General features: G+C 43.6%; 1 protein-coding gene across 6 annotated transcripts in view; it reads right to left on the reverse strand.

Annotated features, from left to right (window-relative positions):
* Positions 1-13,563, reverse strand: part of APH1B (aph-1 homolog B, gamma-secretase subunit) — an 80,633-nt gene extending 67,070 nt beyond the window's left edge. For 5 of the 6 annotated variants that reach the window (XM_045899912.3, XM_045899914.3, XM_045899913.3 and 2 more), the window contains exons 1-4: positions 13,329-13,562; positions 11,748-11,918; positions 4,940-5,010; positions 3,587-3,709 (exon numbers count right to left, since the gene is read on the reverse strand). In XM_045899912.3, coding sequence (XP_045755868.1) covers positions 3,587-3,709; positions 4,940-5,010; positions 11,748-11,918; positions 13,329-13,441 — 478 coding nt within the window. In that variant the 5' untranslated portion in view covers positions 13,442-13,562. Of the gene's footprint in view, positions 1-3,586; positions 3,710-4,939; positions 5,011-11,747; positions 11,919-13,328 lie in introns of all 6 variants that reach the window. The other variant, XM_064570346.1, reaches the window with a different exon arrangement.
* Positions 13,564-20,155: the final 6,592 nt, after the last annotated feature.

Here is a 20,155-nt window from a genome sequence, read left to right on the forward strand (position 1 = left end):
TTCTTCTAAAGCGTAAGGGAGGCAATTCAGAGTGATAAACCCAAATTCCACATAAAGAAATTATCCTCTAAATTCTGTTTTTTAATTTCAAGAACCAAATTTTCTATCTTTAGGCCATTTTAAAGTTTATTAGATCACTTAAATATATACTTTCTAAATTAACTTCATTTAATTCATTACAACTCTGAGCTAGGTATTATTTTTGTTCTTCCTGAAAGATGAGGAAATTGAGAGTTAGACAGAAGTCCAGTACTTCCTTTGCCCAATGAAAAATGTCTTTCTTACCTCTAGGCCAGCAGGGAAGACACCTCTTCCCTCCACTGGGAACATTCCTCCCCGACAACCTCCTTCTTTTGCCTGCTAGCTATTACTCGTCCTTTCAGTTTCTAGTCAAATAGCACTTCCTCCATAAGCTGTGCCTAGCTTTCATTTTTTCAATCAATATTTGAATCCATCTAGCAATAAAGGACTCCACAAAGTGCTGAGGTGAACAAAACAGACACAGTCCTTGCACTTAAAAGGCTTAGCATCTGGCTGGAGAGACGTAAATAACAACATAGTTGACCCGTTAATTACAAGTGCAGGAGTGTGAGTTAGAGCTTGACTTTTGTGTGCTCGTGGTTCTTCCTCATCATAGCATTTGTCACACTTTATTATAATCAGCTGTTTGTCTTTATTTCCCACTATGAGTGAAAGGTATAGGCATTAACTAAACTGTATTGTCACAGCTTGGTATAACTTCTATTTAATAAAAATACTTAATACTCATGTGTGGAATGAGTGATTAAACAATCAAATGGACTTGCCCAAAATACTAAATTAATGAGCCAGAATAAGACTTGAACTTAGGACTCCAATTTCCATACTTTTGCCTTTATATTGCATTACTAAGAAATGGTAATGATTCTTTTTTTTTTTTTTAAAGATTTTATTTATTTATCTGACAAAGAGACCGTGAGAGAGGGAACACAAGCAGGGGGAGTGGGAAAGGGAGAAGCAGGCTTCCCCGAGGAGCAGGGAGCCTGATGCGGGGCTCGATCCCATGATGCTGGGATCATGACCTGAGCGGAAGGCAGACACTTAACGACTGAGCCACCCAGGCGCCCCGAAATGGTAATGATTCTAAGAAAAGTTAATACTACACAACTACAAGTAAAAAATAATTATACATACATATTACTTATAAACTATGCCTACCTGTAACATGAAAACCTATGTACACACAGGTATCATACAGTGCATCTCTAATACTAACATAAATACACTAATTAGTGATCCCATAGGCCTTATTTATTCTGATTACTAGTTAGGCATTTGTAATGAAATATGCTAAACATATAAACTTACAGATTTAACTGACAAATTAAAAATGAGCTCATGCCTAAATAAGTGGTAACAGTAGCAGTTATAAATAATACATACAACAAACACAAATATATATAAATTTGGGGTTACTATTTTAAAATGCGATGAAAAGTAATTTCTTAAATGTACAATTCAAAGTTTATGCTCCAAACAATGATGCTATAATAAATAAACTCTTGCATACGATAAAATACTGTTCTTTTACTCTATAGGTATATATTCATAGCATGGTCAGGCATCCTAACTGCTAAAGACATTAAACTATTTTATTTTCTTTTGAATATTGAATTTTCCCTTGAATTTATAGAAATTGCAAATACAACCCCCAAACTGCCAGCACATCTTTCTTTCACTTTCTTCCAAAAGAATCATTTTAAGTTAGTCTTAATGAAAGGGAATTAGCACCATCTAGTGAAAGAAGCTAGCAGAAAAATAAATTCCACTAGGAGAATGCTACTCGAACCAAACGAAAATTGCTTATGTAACAGTATAATAGACCACTTTCAGAAAATATAGAAAACTGTGGCAGTAATACCCCCTCCTGATTATGTTTTGTTAATTTATATTGGGCTCTAACAGATGTTAGCTATTAACATTACATTTGTTCTAAAAACCTAACACTCATTATTATAATTCATCAAAAAACTGTCAGAAATATTCTAATTGTGGAATGCTTAAAATGAAGAAAATCTGCTTTGCTGGAGGCACCACTAAGTAAGTCCAACCCTTGAACTTGTAGCCTGATGTAATAGGCCTTGACTTATTCCTTAGAAAGGACAGATCTTGGAAAGTCATTATACTTTTTTGTACAGGGAAGATCATTTGGTGGCTGCATACATACAGGCCCCATTCACATGAAAGTGGGTTGAGGAAAGATTAACCAGTTGGGGGTTGATGGAAGTAATCTAGACAAGAGATACCAAGGCCTGCACTAAAATGAGGAACAAGAATCCACAGGGTTTAGGGATCACTATAACAGGCAGGATGACTGTGAACTACTGCAGCAGTTTTTAAAATCTGGGCATACATTCCTATATCTGGTTCTATTATTATCTTAAACTGTATTAAAATAGTTATTCACTTTTGTTTAGTTTTATTTTCTCTGTTAGAGGGTAAGCTCCTTGAGGACAGAAATTCCTTTAGTATAGATGTTAAATAATATTTAATTAATAGGATATATGCATGGGGGGGTCACTTAATTTAATAATATAACTTGTAGAGATAAAAAAATACAGTGGAATTTTCTTAAAACCATTTTTAAAAGATTCCTCTTGAAAATTTAAGAGAAATTTTATGTTAATTATGTACATTACAACTCTCAAATGCATGATCACTGCATCATGATGACAATTTTTCACCTGGTGGATGAAAAAGTAGTTTGAAATGAGCTGGTCCTTTTCTACTGCATCTTTGGATAAAAAGGCCAACTCATCTATTATCATTTTTTCCTCTCAACTTCTTTTTTCAAAGAATATAGCATGATTTATTTTTAAATGTTTCAAAAGCAGGAAAACTTAATTTTTTTCAGATACATACATGAAGGTAAAAGTTTCATGTTTTACCTTCAAAACAAAACATGTATATATGTTAAAAACCTAGCTTTCAAACCTGGTTAACCTAGGGAATTAATAACACAAAATCAGGGCAATAGTTACCTGTGGGGAAAAAACAATGAGAAACAAGGGACTCTAAGTACTCTGTTAATGTTCTAGTTCTTAAGAAAAAGCGAAGAAGGGGTTGTTATTCCTTAAATGATACAGATATGTTTAAATGTACATTTTAGATGCATAATATTAGTTTACATTAAATAAGAAGCATTTTCCCTCCTCTCAATTTCAAATTTCAATTATACTGCTTATCCCAAAAAGGGACCAAGATGACTAATTAAAGACTAAGGCTTATACTGAAGATAAATGCAAACCAATAAAAATAAAAAAGCATATAGCCTATAAAAATTCACTTATAATACATCAACTACACATCAACATTAGTATAGTAAAATAAAAATAAATTTTATATATGCTAAATTCCACCCCAAAATTCTAAAATACTCTAACCAAAATTTTTATTTTCCTACATCCTTTACTTCTGATATCTAACAGTATTTTGCCTTTAGAAGGTATCATATAAATTTAAATTTTGAATTCCTAAGCCAGAGAACTCCAATAAGGATGATTATTTAGACCAGAAGACTGAACATTCATAACTAGTAGGCACATACCTGAATTTAGGAAGAACTGGGGAGAATCTCCATGAATGCCCACTGTGCCTGGTCCCAAGGAGTCGGAAAGGGTATTTACAAAGGCAAATACTCCACTCATGATTCCAAAGCCTAAGCCAGAAACTAAAGAGGGAGAAACACGTTAGACCCTTTTCAGGCTATGATTTCTCTTCAAATCAAGTTTCCAAGGACTAGAGAATACTATCTTAAAGGGGAAACGGTATGCATGCTGTTGGAGAAGCAGTGGAAGGCTGGCTTAGGAAAGGTGAGTACTTGGCTAAATGATAAACAGAGAAGGGTGTAAAAGGAAGGGAAATGAACAGTGGAATGTAGCAGAGAAATGAAAAAAGAAAAAGATCTAGAAAGGCACAGAAACAATAGGCAAGACAGAGGACACAATGCTGAAGTTCTGACTTTGATTTATGATAAAAGTCTGTAGAATTAAGTATGAGGGCTTAAAACTGGAACCGAGCTTGAGGGATGACTGCCTATAGTAGAAAGTAATCCCTGGGTCAAACTAGGGTGACTCAACTTAGGGATCTAGATCCAATCTTTAAAACATAATTCTGAAAGAAAACCCTGCAGAGGTATTAACTGTATTAATATGAAAAGTCCTCCTACCACAGCCAAAGTCATGGTAACCACCCAGAGAAGATAACAGTAATATCACTTAAAAACCGTTAACTAGAGTATATGCATATTAAAAGCCCAACTTTCAAACCTGGCAATTTAATGGACATACAGGTCACCTATAATTACTTCCCTTTATATAATGGTCCTGGAAAGCTAGAAAAATAAACAATGTACACCAAAAGGCCAAGGCAATAATAAAATACTATTTAAAATCTACAGGGGCGCCTGGGTGGCTCAGTTGGTTAAGTGACTGCCTTCAGCTCAGGTCATGATCCTGGAGTCCCGGGATCGAGTCCTGCATCAGGCTCCCTGCTCAGCAGGGAGTCTGCTTCTCCCTATGACCCTCCTCCCTCTCATGCTCTCTGTCTCTCATTCTCTCTCTCGCAAATAAATAAAATCTTAAAAAAAAAAGAAATTAAAATCTACAAAGATGGGGTGCCTAGTGGCTCAGTCTGTTAAGTCTCTGACTTGATTTCAGCTCAGGTCATCTCATGGTCATGGGATCAAGCTCAGTGGGGAGTCTGCTGGAGATTCTCTCTCTCCCCCTCTTCCTCTCCCTCTGCTCCCCCCGCCCCCCACTGCATGGGTGCAAGCACTCTCTCTCAAATGGGTAAATCTTTTTTCTAAAAAAAAAAAAACCCTACAAAGATACAAAAAATAAAAATGGCCTTTATGTCAAGTCTGGCTTTTTCTTAATGACACTATGCAGTTCCAACTTACCATAGGCCAGCAATCGCATAGAAGGTGCTGTCTCATCTGGATTTATACTCTTCAAACCCTCACTGGCTTTTCTAAAATAAAACCACACAATTTTTTAAAAGAAAAAGCAGTATATCAGGAAAAAACACAAGGTATTTCAAAATCTAGATACTTATTGAGGCTTCTAATCAGGTTATACCTTGAATCTAAAATCCATTTAAACACTCTTAACTATAGAGAACAAACAAATGGTAACCCCAGGGGAGGTAGGTGGGGGGATGGGCTAAATAGGTGATGGGGATTAAGGAGTACACTTGTGATGAGCACCGGTGATGTATGGAAGTGTTGAATCACTGTATTGTAGAAATGAAACTAATATTATCTTGTATGATAACTGGAATAAAAGTAAAACCTAATAGTAAACAAAATAAAATGAAATCCACTTATACAAAACCCAGCAAATTTTCAATTAAAATCAACCAAAATTTCCAACCAACTTTGCCTTTTATCTGACTTTTCACATAGAAGAGAAAAAAATAAGAAAAAAATATAAGTAAACAAGCCATCAGGGATTAAATTAGTAAGAAAAAAAGCAATGGTTCTGACTACTTTCTGAGCTCAGTAAATATTTAATTCAAGGGGCGCCTGGGTGGCTCAGTTGTTAAGCATCTGCCTTTGGCTCAGGTCATGATCCTGGGGTCCTGGGATCAAGCCCCATATCCAGCTCCCTGCTTGGCGGGAAGCCTGCTTCTCCCTCTCCCACTCCCCCTGCTTGTGTTCTCTCTCTTGCTATGTCTCTCTCTGTCAAATAAATAAATAAAATCTTTTTAAAAAATTTTAATTCAATATCCTATGGCCTCCGTCACTCTGAATTTTTCCCTCTCCCCAAAGTACTAGATCTTCAATCCTCGTTTGTTGGCACTTTGTAGTATCTCCCGCCTGGGTTATAGCTAGTTTGCTACCCTCCCTTTTACCTTCCACTTCGCAGAACCTAAATTATACTCATCCTCCAAAGTCTCATTTAGTCAGCAGTTTCTCAAAGAATTCACCTCTACTAATGATTGGTAATCGCTAATCTCTCCTTACTCTTAAATCCTAGAATGCCCATGGTCTGAGCTCTCATATGGGTAACTTAATCATATGATCTTCAGATGATAAAATATTCTACATATTTGTTTCATATCCCAATCAGGCTTCAGGGGAGAATTAATCAGAGAAGAATAAAATGCTACCCTCAGAAAAGGAGATAAATGAATACCTAAATGAAACATTAGAATACTGCTCAATAAGAAATGATCTTCAGAGTGATCATATCTGTGCTTCTGTTGGGAACAATTCACATACTTATCATGAGTCCCTGCTCCCATGCAGATGTGTTAGGTAAGAATGTAAGGTGTGGCTGTCAGTTTTATTACTGTCACTATTACTAACATTTGTTGGCTAGAAACTCTGCAACAATGATCCGGACTCAAAGGGTATTTACATTATATTTATGAGAAGGTATATTTGTTAAAGCAATAAAGAAACCAAACATTTTAGATTGATTTTTCACTAAATGCTGAAACAAAATGAGTTAGGTTAACTCTAAGAGTAGAAAATTAAATTAACCAGAACATACTTACATTCTGGGCATTGTGTTAATTTAAATTTCAAGGTATGCATATTCAATATAGCTGGCCTATTCATTACATAAATATAAATATCATTGATTACCTTAAATTAAGGCAATGCAGAATTCAACCAAAATAGTAATAAGCATAATGAAAAGGGCCTTTTGCTTTTCTAGACTCTAAAGAAACAATTTGCCATTTCCGGGCTCTCCATTTAGAAGCATTATTTAGTAGCAAGGACATTAATCAAAACTTAAGTGGCTATATCATCTTTCTTTTTTTTTTTTTTTTTTTTGAGAGAGAGAATGAGAGACAGAGAGCATGAGGAGGAGGAGGGTCAGAGGGAGAAGCAGACTCCCTGCCGAGCAGGGAGCCCGACGCAGGACTCGATCCTGGGACTCCAGGATCATGACCTGAGCCGAAGGCAGTCGCTTAACCAACTGAGCCACCCAGGTGCCCCTAAGTGGCTATATCATCTTTCTCTGGAGCAGTAACCAACTAAGATGTTCGATTTTCCTAAATAAAATAACCTGTCACAGGAATGTTGTTAAAGGCTAATTAAAGCTTAGAGACATATATATATGATAGTAATAATCTCTACCAACAAGTAGACATAATGGTACAACAGAATCAAATTTTGGAGGATTTGTTTTATATAAACTGCTCAATAATGAATAAAAGATTTTTTGCTATCTGGTACAGCAAGGTATTGCTATCACAAATGTATTAAATGTATAAATTCAAAAGTTCAATAAACTTCCTCATTCTATGTTGCAAGTTTGTGAGAGGAAAGGTCTGGCATTAACCGTTCTCAATGCTAACATTAGGAAATGAAAAAGTAGAAAACACCATTAGCTTCCATGTTCCTGATGGATATAGAACATATGATCAATGATGTAAGGTACAGTGTTTTTTTTTGTTTGTTTTGTTTTTAAAGATTTTATTTATTTGACAGAGAGAGACAGCGAGAGAGGGAACACACGCAGGGGGAGTGGGAGAGGGAGAAGCAGGCCTCCCGCAGAGCAGGGAGCCCGACGCGGGGCTCGATCCCAGGACCCCAGGATCATAACAACTGAGCCACCCAGGCGCCCCAGGTACAGTGTTTTTAACTTGACCATTTTACTGAAGCAGAAAATTCTCTGTTTACATTTATTACTATTTCCAAGAACAAAAAAGAAAAAGTCCAATTTCTTTTTTAGATTTTATTTTATTTACTTATTTGAGAGAGAGAGAGAGAGCACAAGAGGGGGTACAGTCAGAGGGAGAAGCAGATTCCCTGCCGAGCTGGGAGCCCGACATGGGACTCGATCCCGGCACTCCGGGATCATGACCCGAGCTGAAGGCAGTTGCCCAACAAACTGAGCCACCCAGGTGCCCAAAAAAGTCCAATTTTTAATTGGGGTCCTGGGGTGGAGACTGGCCTTGGGCTCCTTGCTCAGTGGGGAGTCTGCTTCTTCTTCTCCCTCCTCCTTGGCCCTTCCCCGCCCCCCCCATACTCTCTCTAATAAATAAATAAAATCTTAAAAAACAATTGTAGTAGCACACCTTGGGAAACAGTGATAGTGAGAGCTAAGCCTTAGGCTGTCTTCCCATAACCACAAGGGTGACTTCCCTGGTCACCTAGGCAGTGCATGCATATTGGGGTTACCTTTACCTTTTCTTTCTTTCTTTTTTTTTTTTAAAGATTTTATTTATTTATTTGAGAGAGAGAATGAGATAGAGCATGAGAGGGGGGAGGGTCAGAGGGAGAAGCAGACTCCCTGCCGAGCAGGGAGCCCGATGTGGGACTCGATTCCGGGACTCCAGGATCACAACCTGAGCCGAAGGCAGTCGCTTAACCAACTGAGCCACCCAGGCGCCCTACCTTTACCTTTTCTATAAGTTGTACCAAAACATCTACTTAACTTCTTTCATTTGTACCATTCTTCAAATAAAGTAATTTGGTACCCCCCCAAAAAAATTGTAGTAATGATTATGTTTTTTTCTATAAATGGAAGATGTTTTAAAATTAGGAAATATTTATGCTATCAGCATTATACGACAAAACTGGATTAACTTACAAAAGCTTCAAGTTAAAAAATGTTTAATGTATGTTTTAGGCAATGTTTGCAACCATAATTTGGATTTTTAACGAAATTACTATAGGAAGGACTATCACTTGTGGCCACATGCCAGTTTCTCACAGTACAGCTCTTTGCTAGGCTCAAAGTTACAATTCATTTATTCATTCTTCAAGATGAAGCACTTCCCGAGGCCTGACCCATGAAATAAATCTATATTAGACTGCAGTGATAAATATTTTGATTCAGTTTCATATATGTAAAAAACTGGTACAAACCTTCCACGTTTTAATCTTGGCACCAAATTCAGACAGCAAAAAGGTGATTGAGGCAGTACTTTAAATTTGAAAACCTACTTTGGAAGTGGAGATAGTTAAAATAGTAATTAAACAAAGTTCCTATATTTGAATATAGTACAGCATATGAGAGCAAGTTAAACATATTTATATGTTAGTCATGAATAAAGTACCATAATAATTTTCAAACTTGTTTTAACATATAACTACATGACAGCCAACATGTCTAAAACTTGCTAGAAAAATACTGTACAATAATCCAAAGGCTTGGTGGAGATGCATTTTGCAATGGCAGCATAAAGGCACCTGTTAATACAGGTTTGTCCTATTATCTCTTTGCTAATTTCCAAAGGCCCTTTCAGAGGAAATATCATGGTTTCCCTAGAAGGCCAAAGAGGCTTCTCTGAACTTGGTGGCATGAAAGCCTTGACTGACCTGTAATTCCTTTCCCGTACAAATGGCAACCTATGTTCAGCTTGTAGTCCTTTAGAACTGTAGGACAGTGCCAATAAAAGGTTGCATTCCAGGTAGAATCCAGGACGAAACAAGGTGGTAAAGAACAGCAGATTTAGTCATTTTAGTAAGTTGGATTTTAGAACCTAATATCCTAAGGGGTTATTAAACCCATGTCCCTAAACTGTGAAGATCTATTCAAAATTAGGTCTACTTCAAAAGTAGGACCAACATACGTGAAAATGCAAAACCAACATGAGCCAATGATGTTGCTGACAGGAAAAAACCAGTGCAACCTGAGACTGAGTTAAGAGTACAGTGCCCAAGCAAGGGTGCAAGAGGCCACTGATCTCTGTACTACTTCGACCACACCAGTGTACTGTGCTGGGTCCTAAGCACAGATAAACTCCAGGCACTAACAAAAAGGGGTGTCTACCGACATAAAAGACATGGAAAAGGTTTAGAAGCCACATCTATGTCTTCTGAGGGCCAGGTGAAGAAATGAGGTATGTGTAGCCTTGAAAGAGACAAGATGACAACCATGTAACAGGGATTTCATTTGGCTATGTGGGGCAGGGGTTAGAAAGAGGGAGATTTTGATTACCTGAATATATTCTACAGTTAAAATTAAATTTTGGAATGAAAGTAACTGCTACATACCAGAAACATTCAACCACAGCTGAATAGATGGTCCATCTGTTAAGGATTGTATTCTTGTGGAAACTTAAATGTAATTGTTGGTATTTGGTTGTTGCTCTTTAATATTTCCAAAAACTAATGGAAATTTCATTTTTAAACCTTTTCTAAGACTTTTGCTTCTAAGCAATGGCTTCCTGGTTTGCTCTTTGTAATTAAAATTTCTTCATTATTAAATTTCAATATCTGTTATTAAAAGCAACAAGTAAGGGGGCGCCTGGGTGGCTCAGTTGGTTGAGCGTCCAACTCTTGGTTTTGGCTCAGGTCATGATCTCAGGGTCATGAGATAGAGCCCCATGAGATCTCCACTCAGTGTGGAGTCTGCTTGAGATTCTCCCTCTCCCTCCTCTAACCCCCCTCTCTAAAATAAATAAATGAATCTTTAAAAAAAGAAAAAAGCAACAAGTAGGGGCACCTGGTAGCTCAGTCGGTTAAGCCTCTGATTCTTCATTTCAGCTCAGGTCATGATCTCAAGGTTGTGAGATGGAGTTCCGCATCAAGCTCCACATTGAGCATGGAGCCTGCTTAAGATTGTCTCTCCCTCTGCCCTTCCCCACCCCCGACACTTTAAATAAATAAATAAATATGTAAAATCTTTAAAAGCAACAAGTAAAAAATATAGAAGGCCTGGCATACTGGCAAGAACAAATGATCAGAAGCCTATTACAAAAGATGTTGTTGAGGTTCTGTCTTGATTACATACATGAAATTTGTGGAATGCCTTAATTATCTCATTTTCAGAAATAAAAAGAGCACACTTATCACTTTATAAGCCTTACTACATAATCAAAGCCAACCTCATGACTGCCTGAAAGAAAATATGGTTCCAAGTTCAAGCTGTGTTTCAAATCAGTGGTTTCATGTGACGTCCTCATGGATCCTACTGATGACCTACTTCCTGGCCTAAAAAGGGAACTCATAACCATGGCTTTTTAAATATATTTTTCTATTATAGATATGAAATCACATGAAATATCACAAAATAAACCCCTGTTATCCCGCAATACAGTCAAAATAATGATAGGTATAATCTCCATAAGAATGATTTATTTTCAGTGGTGGCAAAGAGAAGCACACATCAATTCTAAGCTGGAACAGTTTTTGTTGTTGTTTCAATGACTATTTCTCTAGCTTATTTTCCTGCAGGGCACTTATTATCTTCTAGCATACAAGTATTTTCTTGTTCATTCAGTGTTGTCTCTTTCCACTATAACCTCCATGAAGACAGAGACTGTCTTTTAATCATCATATATCCCCAAGTGCCTAGGACAGTGCCTGGCACTGAATAAATTCTCAAGAAATATTTTTTGAATGAGTGAAGGAAGAAATGTCCACAAGTTAATACTCAATATTTGCAGGGCACCTGGGTGGTTCAGTCGGTTGAGTGTCCACTCTTGATTTCGGCTCCAGTCATGTTTCAGGGTTGTGGGATCAAGCCCCAAGTTGAGTGGGCTCCACTCTCGGCAGGGAGTCTGCTTGAGATTCTCCCTCTTGTGCTCTCCCTCTGCCCCACCCCCCATGCGCACGCACTCTCTAAAATAAATAAATCTTAAAAAAAAATACTCAATATTTTCAGGCTGGGAATGTACAATCACTTGACTTTCAACTCTGTAGGAAGGCACAGGCCCTCACTACCACACTATATTAGTGTTTCAAACTACTAAATCATAATTCAAATATAAATGAAAAAAAGGTAAAGCAAATTTTAACTTACTTTAAAAGTTTATAATACATAAACCGAAACGTTTCTTGGATAAGGACTGAGACTAACACTCCCAAGATCAGCAGATATTTCTGTATTGGTCCATCTTTGTTGTCAGTAATGGTTCTTGCCATGAACCAAAAAAGGGAGGAAAACAGCAGAGACACCAACCAGAAAAAAGCTCTGAAAATTAGAGGGGGAAAAGGGTATAAGTGAACAGGATTAATAATGATTTAAAAGTGAAAAAACTCTACTTGAGAAGGAACAGGATTTCCTGGCTTTTTAATAAGAGGGGGGAAAAAGTCCTCTTAAAGTGATGCCCTGGATCACTTGTTCTTAATCAATGGTTCATTTTCCCTGGTGAGATGAACATGCAGTCCAAGAGGAATGTGAGATTTTTTCCTAACAACCATTTTTTTTCAGTGGCCCTGCTGTTTCTAAAGTACACCTGGAGACTATCTGCTAAGGACTATCTAGCTAGAAACCTGGTTATTTGCTACTCTTCCTAATTAATGCTTTGCCCATGCCCACTGATACATAAATATGTCTTCCCCCCCCCCCCCAAAAAAAAGGTCTACATCTCTATTAACAGAGTAACTGGTATAAAATTCAGAGGTTGAAAATCTGTTGAAATCTAAGTCAGCTTTCCAGGCCTGGCTTGTACAACATACCTGTGGATTTTAATGATTATAACAAGCTTTACAAACCTTTTGCCCAAATCTCTACTGTTTTTAAAATGACACACATCTGACGCGGCACTTTCAATAGTTGTGAGAGGTGAAGCAGCTCAGAAAAGGTGGTTAACACTGGCCTACCGAGGCTGTTTCTCCCGGTACTAAGTGAGACTCAAAGGTGGAGGGGGACGTAGGGAGCCCCGGAAGAGCTGCCAGACAACTGAAAATCGGGATTATGACCACATTCGCCGCAAGAGTTCAGTATTTACCAAGCTCCTGCAAAGAGATGCACTGACAGGTGTTTCGGTGTTTTCACGGGTTTCCACCCTTTAGCTGTACACCTGAATCACCTGGGGAGCTTAAAAAAAAATCCGTAGCCCGAATCCCACCCCCTAGATATTACAATTTGGCTGATCTGGGGTAGGGGTCGGGCATGGGTATGTTTTAAAGCACCTAAACTCCGGGGCCAATGTGCTCTTAACCCTTTTGGGATTGATTACAGATGCCTGTGAGAATCTGAGGGAAATGAGGGACCCCCTCCACTAAAATAAGAGATGGATATTTGAACTTACCCACAATTTTTCCATACAATTTTAATGGCTTCACAACTCACTAGAGCCCACCCACGGACCCTCGGCAAAAACTCAGGAGCCATGCATCAGGGTTTTCTGAGACCCACGGTGTGAGCTCCCTCCCCAAAGCCCGCCCCGTGGGGTCCCGGGGCTCTTTTTCTTTTCCCGCCGACCCTCGGAGGACGAGGAATACCAGGAAAGCGGGATCTCGGCTCTCCCCCTCCCAACCCTTCTCCCCTCCAAAGCCCAACAAGGTCGAGCCGTTTGGCGGGGACGCCGGGGGTCGCCGGTACCTCCGGCGGGGGAGGAGCGCCCCGGGTCCGGGTTTCCCGGAGCAACCGCCTCACCCGATGATGAGGAAGATGACGCGCAACGGCTCGGTGGCGATGGTGAAGATGTAGAGGGCCAGCGCAGGCCCGAAGGCAATGAAGGCGCAGCCGAAGAACACGGCCGCCGTCATGGCGACCGCGGAAGCCGGCCCGGAGGCCTGACGGGGACGCGAGGTGCAGCGGACGCTGACAGAACTGAGCTCGGCGCGGGGGAGAGGGCTGGGAGCGACGGACGCGGCTGGAGGAGAGGCGGAGGGGGCGGAGCGCGGCGGAGGAGGCTGGAGGCGGGGCGGAGGGGGCTGGAGCGGGCGGGGCGGAGAGCCACGGCGGGGGTTGGGGCGGGGCGGAGGGGATGGGGGCGGGGCGGAGCGCGGCGGAGGGGGCTGGAGGAGGGGCGGAGGGGGCGGAGCGCGGCGGAGGAGGCTGGAGGCGGGGCGGAGGGGGCTGGAGCGGGCGGGGCGGAGAGCCACGGCGGGGGTTGGGGCGGGGCGGAGGGGATGGGGGCGGGGCGGAGCGCGGCGGAGGGGGCTGGAGGAGGGGCGGAGGGGGCGGAGCGCGGCGGAGGAGGCTGGAGGCGGGGCGGAGGGGGCTGGAGCGGGCGGGGCGGAGAGCCACGGCGGGGGTTGGGGCGGGGCGGAGGGGATGGGGGCGGGGCGGAGCGCGGCGGAGGGGGCTGGAGGAGGGGCGGAGGGGGCGGAGCGCGGCGGAGGAGGCTGGAGGCGGGGCGGAGGGGGCTGGAGCGGGCGGGGCGGAGAGCCACGGCGGGGGTTGGGGCGGGGCGGAGGGGATGGGGGCGGGGCGGAGCGCGGCGGAGGGGGCTGGAGGAGGGGCGGAGGGGGCGGAGCGCGGCGGAGGAGGCTGGAGGCGGGGCGGAGGGGGCTGGAGCGGGCGGGGCGGAGAGCCACGGCGGGGGTTGGGGCGGGGCGGAGGGGATGGGGGCGGGGCGGAGCGCGGCGGAGGGGGCTGGAGGAGGGGCGGAGGGGGCGGAGCGCGGCGGAGGAGGCTGGAGGCGGGGCGGAGGGGGCTGGAGCGGGCGGGGCGGAGAGCCACGGCGGGGGTTGGGGCGGGGCGGAGGGGATGGGGGCGGGGCGGAGCGCGGCGGAGGGGGCTGGAGGAGGGGCGGAGGGGGCGGAGCGCGGCGGAGGAGGCTGGAGGCGGGGCGGAGGGGGCTGGAGCGGGCGGGGCGGAGAGCCACGGCGAGGGTTGGGGCGGGGCGGAGGGGATGGGGGCGGGGCGGAGCGCGGCGGAGGGGGCTGGAGGAGGGGCGGAGGGGGCGGAGCGCGGCGGAGGAGGCTGGAGGCGGGGCGGAGGGGGCTGGAGCGGGCGGGGCGGAGAGCCACGGCGGGGGTTGGGGCGGGGCGGAGGGGATGGGGGCGGGGCGGAGCGCGGCGGAGGGGGCTGGAGGAGGGGCGGAGGGGGCGGAGCGCGGCGGAGGAGGCTGGAGGCGGGGCGGAGGGGGCTGGAGCGGGCGGGGCGGAGAGCCACGGCGGGGGTTGGGGCGGGGCGGAGGGGATGGGGGCGGGGCGGAGCGCGGCGGAGGGGGCTGGAGGAGGGGCGGAGGGGGCGGAGCGCGGCGGAGGAGGCTGGAGGCGGGGCGGAGGGGGCTGGAGCGGGCGGGGCGGAGAGCCACGGCGGGGGTTGGGGCGGGGCGGAGGGGATGGGGGCGGGGCGGAGCGCGGCGGAGGGGGCTGGAGGAGGGGCGGAGGGGGCGGAGCGCGGCGGAGGAGGCTGGAGGCGGGGCGGAGGGGGCTGGAGCGGGCGGGGCGGAGAGCCACGGCGGGGGTTGGGGCGGGGCGGAGGGGATGGGGGCGGGGCGGAGCGCGGCGGAGGGGGCTGGAGGAGGGGCGGAGGGGGCGCGGCAGAGGAGGCTGGAGGCGGAGCGGTGGGGGGCTGGAGAGGGCGGGGTGGAGCGCCGCGGAGGGAGTGGGAGGAGGGGCGGAGGAAGCTGGAGGAGGGGCAGAGGGGGCTGGAGGAGGGCGGGGCGCCGAGGGGCGGGCTGGGGCAGGGCGGAGGGGGTTGAAGGAGTTGGGGGGGTTGGGGCGCAGCGGAAGAGGTTGGAAGCTGGGCGGAGCGGGGCGGAGGGGCCTGGAGGCTGGGCGGCGTGCCTCGGCGGGGCTGGGGCCGGGCGGAGGGGGGTGTGGCGATTGAGGCTGGAAGGCGGGGCGGGAGCGGGCCTCACCGCTAGGCTTTCCGCCCCTTTTGGCGTCTGGGGCCACCGTGATGCCTAGGCCGCGTTCACTGGCGACTTTAGCTGAGGGCCCCGACCCCCGCCACTACCAACACCACTCACTGGTACACACTGATCAGGCAGGCCATCGGTGCCAGACAGGTGGATATAGGGAGCTGTGAGAATATACAGGAAGGGGGAAGAGCACCCAGTCCAGATGTGTGAAGTTTTCTTAAAGATATTCATTCATTCAGGTCTCTGCCTAATGCAAAGATAAGAATAGGGAAGAAATGGAGGAACAAGTGGGAAGGCCTCAAAGTGCGAGAAAGCAGAGCATTTCCGAGGGACAGAAATTAATTTTATTTGCTAGGGGGCATCCTCATATATTCCTGGAACTAATATTGGAAAACCTAAATTTTGAGGGTAGGATACATGAAGAAAAGGGAGAAAAGGTTTACTCAATTTATCAACACATAAGTAGCATTCTGGGTGATTTATCTTATTAAAAGGAAATTCCATATTTAATAAAGATTAAAATAATGTAAGGTAAGGGCTAGAATAAAAACAGATAAAGAAGCTTCTCTTTTTATTGCTGTACTTACAGAGGTATTAATGAATTTACCTTAAACTTTCCTCTTTTTTGTATTTTCCTTTGAAGATTTTATTTATTTGTCAGAGAGAGAGAGAGAGCACAAGCCGGGAGAGCGGCAGACACAGACGGAGAAGCAGGTTTCCCGCTGAGCAAGGAGCCTGATTCAGCACTCGATCCCAGGACCCTGGGATCATGACCTGAGTCAAAGGCAGAAACTTAACTGACTGAGCCACCCAGGCGGCCCTACCTTAAATTTTTCTTTCAATTAAGAAGTAGATGGAAAACAAAACAGCTCCGAAATGACTTAGCTTTCTTCAACAACATGTTAATTTTGTAAATTTGAAGTTCACTGATTCTCTTCCAACGCTTATTAAACTCTTACTATGTGCCAGGCTCCTTACTGGATCCTATGGATACAAAAGCTAAAGACATGATCCCTGCACTTACAGGAGCTTAGAGTCTAGAGGGAAGAGAATAAACAGACAGTTCGAATCCAGAGCACTGATACTCTGGGCATACACAGGAGGGGGCTCCTAACCTGGATGGGTTGTGCCCAAAGTCTTCCCAGAGAAACCCTTACTGAGTCTTGAAAGATGAGGAAGAGTTAGCCAGAAAAAGGAAGTCAGTAAAAGGAGCAGCATAAGCAAAGGAATGAGAAAGCATGGTGTGTTCGGGAAACTGCAATTACTGGTGATGTTCAAAATGGGTGTGAGTTAGGCTACGACAAGATCCAAGGCTGGAGAGAAAGATGCAGTGGTAAAGCTCTTTATTTGCCAGGCTAAAAAGTTTAGCTTCTACCCCAAGGTTATGAGGTACCACTGAAGAATTAAATTTGACAGTGACAAGATTCCTGTCAGCACTGTGAAAATGGCTTGGAGGAAACTAAGAGTAGGGACTGGGCAACGGGTTAGGAGAGGTTGCAGAGATCTAGGCAAAAGATGAGGCCTGAACACAGGGGCAGAAACAATGGACAAGTGGATGGATGAGGAAGAGCTTAAGGTGTTCGATCTAGGAGACTTGGAGGCTGGTGAACTGTGTGTCGATCTAGGTAGATGATCGTGCTATCTATCATGAGGGAGAAAAGAGGAGAGAGAACAGCTTTCTCCTCCTGGGTTTAAGGGCTGTTGGTGGGAACTGCTGGGGAGCAGGAAAGACGGTAAGCTGAGTTTGAGTTTCAGACATGTTGTTTGACATACCTGTAGCAGATCTGAGGGGAGATGTCCAATAAGCAGATCAACTTGCAAGTCTTCCTGTCTGCAAAGAGGGTGGGGCTAGAGATACAAACTTGAAAGCTGTATTAGTTTCCTATTGTTGCTGTAACAAATAATCACAAATTTAGTGGCTTAAAGCAACACAAATTTATTGAGTTCTGGAGGGCAGAATTATGAAATGAGTTTTACCAGTCTAAAGCCAAAGTGTCAGGGCCAGGCTGGTTCCTTCTGGAGGCTTTAGGAGAGTCTCTTCTCTTTCCTTTTCCAGATCTCAGAGGCTACTTACATTCCTTGGCTCACAGGCCTGCATGATCACACCTTTTCTCCCTTTCTGTCATCCCTTGGTTTCCTTCTGATTCCAAGTCCTCCTGTGTCCCTCCCATAAAGACCCTTGGGATTACATATCCTCTGCTCTGATAATCCAGGACAATCCTCCCTTTCAAGAGCCTTAACTTGACCACATCCGTGAAGTTCCTTTTGCTATGTAGAACAATGTTCACAGGTTCCAGGGATTAGGACATGAACATGCTTGGGGGCCATTATTCAGCTGATCACAGAAGTTATGAGCATTTAAGAGTCTTGAAAAAGGATGAAATTATTTTTAGAGAAGTGGAGAATCAGGAGAATACTGTCACAGAAGCTAAGAGAACATTTCTGGGAGGAAGAGATATACTGGTCAAATGCCGCCAAGAGGTTAACCAAGATAAGGACTGAAAATTGTCTGCTACTTGAGCAACTAGGCCATTGTAAGCCCAATGTCAGTGAAGGGCCTGGAGGGGAAGCCAAACTGGAGTAGGCTGAGGAATAAACGAAAAACGAAAAAGTGAAGATGGTAACTGTAGGCAACTCTTTGAAGAAGCTTAGCTACAACAGGAAGAAGAGGAAAAAGGGCAATAGGTGAGAGAAACACAAGGCCAACAGCTGGAGCGTTATGGGTGCTTAGATGCTGAGGGGACGGGTGTAACATGGGATAAGAGTGTGAAGGTGGAAGAGAAAGAGCTGCGAGTTCTCTGGAGGGCAGAGGTGGGAGGTTGAGTGCAGAGAAGAGGCCGTGGTGAGAAAGGCATAGAAGAGAAGGGATGCCTCTGCCCCAAAAGGAAGGAGTGAGGATGAGGGTGGCGTTGGGTGCCGGCCCATGGTAGGCTATGGATTAGGGAAAAAGAGATGGCTAAGAACCTTGTTTTTGACTGATGCTTTTCTCTGAGAGGCAGGAGGTGAAAGACCTGTCTACCAAGAGTAGAGGGAGAGAAGTGGGAAGCTTGAGAACAGTGAAGGTTCAAAATGGTGGTGGGATGAACGCAAAAGGCTACGACCGGGAACATGCACAAGCATTGTGGGAGAACAGCAACAGGGCTGAGGCCTCAATCTGTGGTGTTTGGAAGTAAAAAAACCAAACAACAGAAACTAAACTTGGGAGGACTAAGAAGGGAAGGACGATCAATTTAAGGCTGCAGTTCTATAACAGAATCAGCTCAATGTATTCTGAAAAGGTATGAGCAGGAGATCCAGCCATTTTTCTGAGTCTTTAAACAATTCCAAGTCAGATTAAGTTTCTAAAGTAGCTCAAGCCTACCGCGGTTTGACTCATACACTTAGCAAATCTGAAGAAACATTTTTTAAATGTGCAATTCATTTCAGAGTCATGAGCATTTTCATTATGTAGTTTTTATTTTAGACGAACATTATTGTAAAAAAAAGTTCACCTGGAATAAAATCCATTTAAAAAACAAAACAAAACAAACCACAGCATCCGTAGCAGTATATAGTTAATGAATTGGCTTAAACAAGATTAACCACATGACAGGTTCACTTTATCTGCAGGAACTTTTCACATTAAGCTGTTGAAGCAAAAATAAAATATGCTGAAACCTACACAGAAGGATAATTCTATGGAAAAACTAGGTATTTCCCATTAGGGGCATGATTTTAGTCAAATAGTTTATGGCATTTTGCCCTGAAGGAACTGCAGTGTCAGCCGCAAACAAACAAAATAAAACCCATCTGTAAGGCTGTAGGAATGAATTATAATAATTAAGTTCACATTTTTAAAAAGGTAAGAAAATGAAACAGGAAGTTCTATTAGTTCTTGGCAATAAGAAACGCAATCACATATGGCACAAGCATTTCAAAAAACGAAGTAAAATTCGAAAATATCCCTAAAATAATTGTTTGCTGATTTTCACTTCTGTATATTTCAGTCATTTAGGATTTTTTCATACTGAACAGGACTCCCATTAATTTTATTAATCTTAAAAAAAAAAAAAGACTGATTCTCTGTAAAATTGTGCTGGGATTAAAAATTTTATTGGCATATTCCCTCTAGGACAAGGAATTTCATTTTTTTTTTTTTTGGACATTCCATTTCCCTCCCTTCTTTGGATATAACAAGAAGGGAAAAAGGAATGTCCTTTTTCTTAAAAGAAAAATTCTAAAAAACCTGACAGCAGAAATGAGTGCTTAAAATCTGAGATAAGGAAACCAACATAATGAAATGCTGTTTTAAAATTTGAAGCTTAGAAGCTCATCTTTAAAGATTAAGTACTAAATTTATAAAGAAAGCTAAGTCATGAACTAGAAAAAAAAATCTGCTTAAATGCATCACTCACTGTTCACAGGAAAAACTTTATAAGTCTTAATACAGATTCTTAGCATTCAGAATCTGTAAAATGGAGTTATAATCTCTTAGAAATTTCTGCAAACGTTCATCTATATTGCACAGCTAAATTGCTTAATGGAGACAGGGAGATCATACCTTGTTTGCATTAGTGGATATGACATGTATGTTCTAGTCTAGAGTAAACTATCTCCTACCTTTTCCAATGATGTCTTTAGTCCAAAACAAAACATATAATCTAAAGGGTGTTGGATGCTTAAA

The sequence above is a fragment of the Mirounga angustirostris genome, unplaced genomic scaffold (genome assembly GCF_029215605.1).
Source record: "Mirounga angustirostris isolate CCGP_5_RB_7025 unplaced genomic scaffold, mMirAng1.0.hap1 SCAF_9, whole genome shotgun sequence".
Taxonomy (NCBI): Eukaryota; Metazoa; Chordata; class Mammalia; order Carnivora; family Phocidae; genus Mirounga; species Mirounga angustirostris.